This window comes from Gracilinanus agilis, chromosome 2, assembly GCF_016433145.1.
Source record: "Gracilinanus agilis isolate LMUSP501 chromosome 2, AgileGrace, whole genome shotgun sequence".
Lineage (NCBI taxonomy): Eukaryota > Metazoa > Chordata > Mammalia > Didelphimorphia > Didelphidae > Gracilinanus > Gracilinanus agilis.
In genome coordinates this window covers 625,213,087-625,215,031 of record NC_058131.1, presented here as the reverse complement: position 1 = coordinate 625,215,031, position 1,945 = coordinate 625,213,087, and the positions used below count along the sequence as shown (strand labels likewise).

General features: G+C 37.5%; 1 protein-coding gene across 1 annotated transcript in view; it reads right to left on the bottom strand.

Annotated features, from left to right (window-relative positions):
* PLEKHS1 (pleckstrin homology domain containing S1) overlaps positions 1–1,564 on the bottom strand; it is a 24,042-nt gene extending 22,478 nt beyond the window's left edge. The window contains exon 1 of the mRNA XM_044662578.1: positions 1,537–1,564. Within this exon, the coding sequence (XP_044518513.1) occupies positions 1,537–1,564 (28 nt within the window). The remainder of the gene's footprint in view (positions 1–1,536) is intronic.
* Between the last annotated feature and the right edge of the window lie 381 nt (positions 1,565–1,945).

Sequence of the window (1,945 nt, the reverse complement as noted above, 5' to 3'; positions counted from 1 at the left end):
TCTCTCTCCCTTTCTTTCCCTCCCCTTCTCTCTCTCCTCTCTTTACTCTCCTCTTTTTCTCTCTCTCCCCCTTCTCTCTCCTTCTCTTTACTCTCCTCTTTCTCTCTCTTTCTTTCTCTCTCCTCATCCCTCTCTTTCTCTCCTCTCTCTCTTTCTCTCTCCATTTAGATCATGAATATAATGAGGTTTAGCGAAGGCTCAAGGCTCAACTTACATAAGGTCACAATCCTCACAAATCAATCTCAGGTTATTGAAACAGAATCTTAACTGGTAAAAATACCATTCTTTGTTATCACAGAGACAGGAGTTTCTGGCAATGCTCTAGGTACAACAGTTGTAAAACTTTAAAGAGAATCAACCAATAAACATTTATTAAGCATGTACTGTGTGTTAAATGCTATACTAAATGCTGGAGATACAAAGAAACCCAAAAGACAGTCTCTGCCCTCAAGGAGACAACATACAAATGAAGGATAAATAAAAAATAATCAACAGAAGTAACTGGATTCCAGGTGCTAGAATTAATAGGGAATTGGAAAAGCATCCTATAGAAGATTATTGTTGTTCAGTCATTCAGTTGTATCTGACCCTTTGTGACCCTGTGAATCATACAGAACGTGGGGTTTTCTTGGCAAAGATACTGGAGTGGTTTGCCATTTCCTTCTCCAGTGGATTAAGGCAAATAGAGGTTAAGTGACTTGCTCAGGGTCAATTCCTTCTATCCTCTAGAAAGTCTTTGCTTTACTCCTTCCTCAACTGTTATTCTTTACTTGACATATCATTGAGCCATACAGACATGCAGAGTGTGGATGGTGCAATCAGTGCTATCTTCACTGTATATCCTGATACCCTCAATGGCTTCTAAGGTCCTTTCCAGTTCTAGAGGGAGAGTCTTTGGGAGAATTTGATGAAAGCTTTCAATGGCTTTTCCTTTGCCTTATCTGCTTAGAAATGAAAATTCTACTCCAAAGGCTGCCTATCTAACACATTCTACAATCTTCAAATGAAAAATAAATTGGCCCAATAAGGGAAGGTCCAGTTTCCTAGGAAGAAGACAGAGGTCCAATTCAATTCAATAGATATTTATTAAATTCCTACTATACGCTAAGCATTGTAGTAGACCCTGGAGATAAAATGACAAAATGAATGGTCCTTGCCCTCAAAGAGCTTACATTTCAACTGTCTAGCTCTTACCAAGAAAATTAGCTCAAACCAATGGCTACTTCCCACTAGAAGATAATCTTCAATAAGATTGCTTCTTGGCTTGGCTTAGAGTCAGGAGGTCCTAGGTTCAAATCTAGCCTCAGATAAATTCTAGCTGTATGATCTGCGGCAAGTCACTTAACCCCAATTATCTAACCCTTACTGCTCTTCTATCTTGGAATTTATATCAATTCCAAGAGAGAAGCTAAGTTCTTTTTTTTAACTGCTTCCCATTAGTAAAACCAAAATTTCATTTAATTAAATTGATTAGAAAATTTTAGGACATATAAAAAATCTTTTTTCTTTCTTTCTGAGATAGTATTATTTTGTTACCTGAGTAAACCTGAGGTTTGGAAGTCATTGCAGATGTCTCCTTCTACCTACCAAAAAAAAAAGCCTGAGATTTATTTAGTTCCTAAACAAAAATTAATTCACTGCACTGATTAGTGAGATAGTAAATAATATGTTGGTATGATGAAGAGGCCAATGATCAGTTATTATGGAAATGCTAAACAAATAGGGTATGAGTAAGGCATGAGAAAAATTGAGTTTTTTCTGCTCCAAGACAGATCAATAGCAACTGTAACCAAGAAACAGCCAAGGAGCTGAATGGTGATTGGTAAAGACAGTGGTATTTTGCAGGTGTGCACAAGATTATTACCAGAACTCTTCTCTGCAGGACATATTCTCTCTTACCGATCTCTAAGTGGTTCTTGGATTCTTGCCCTGGAAAGATCTGCAG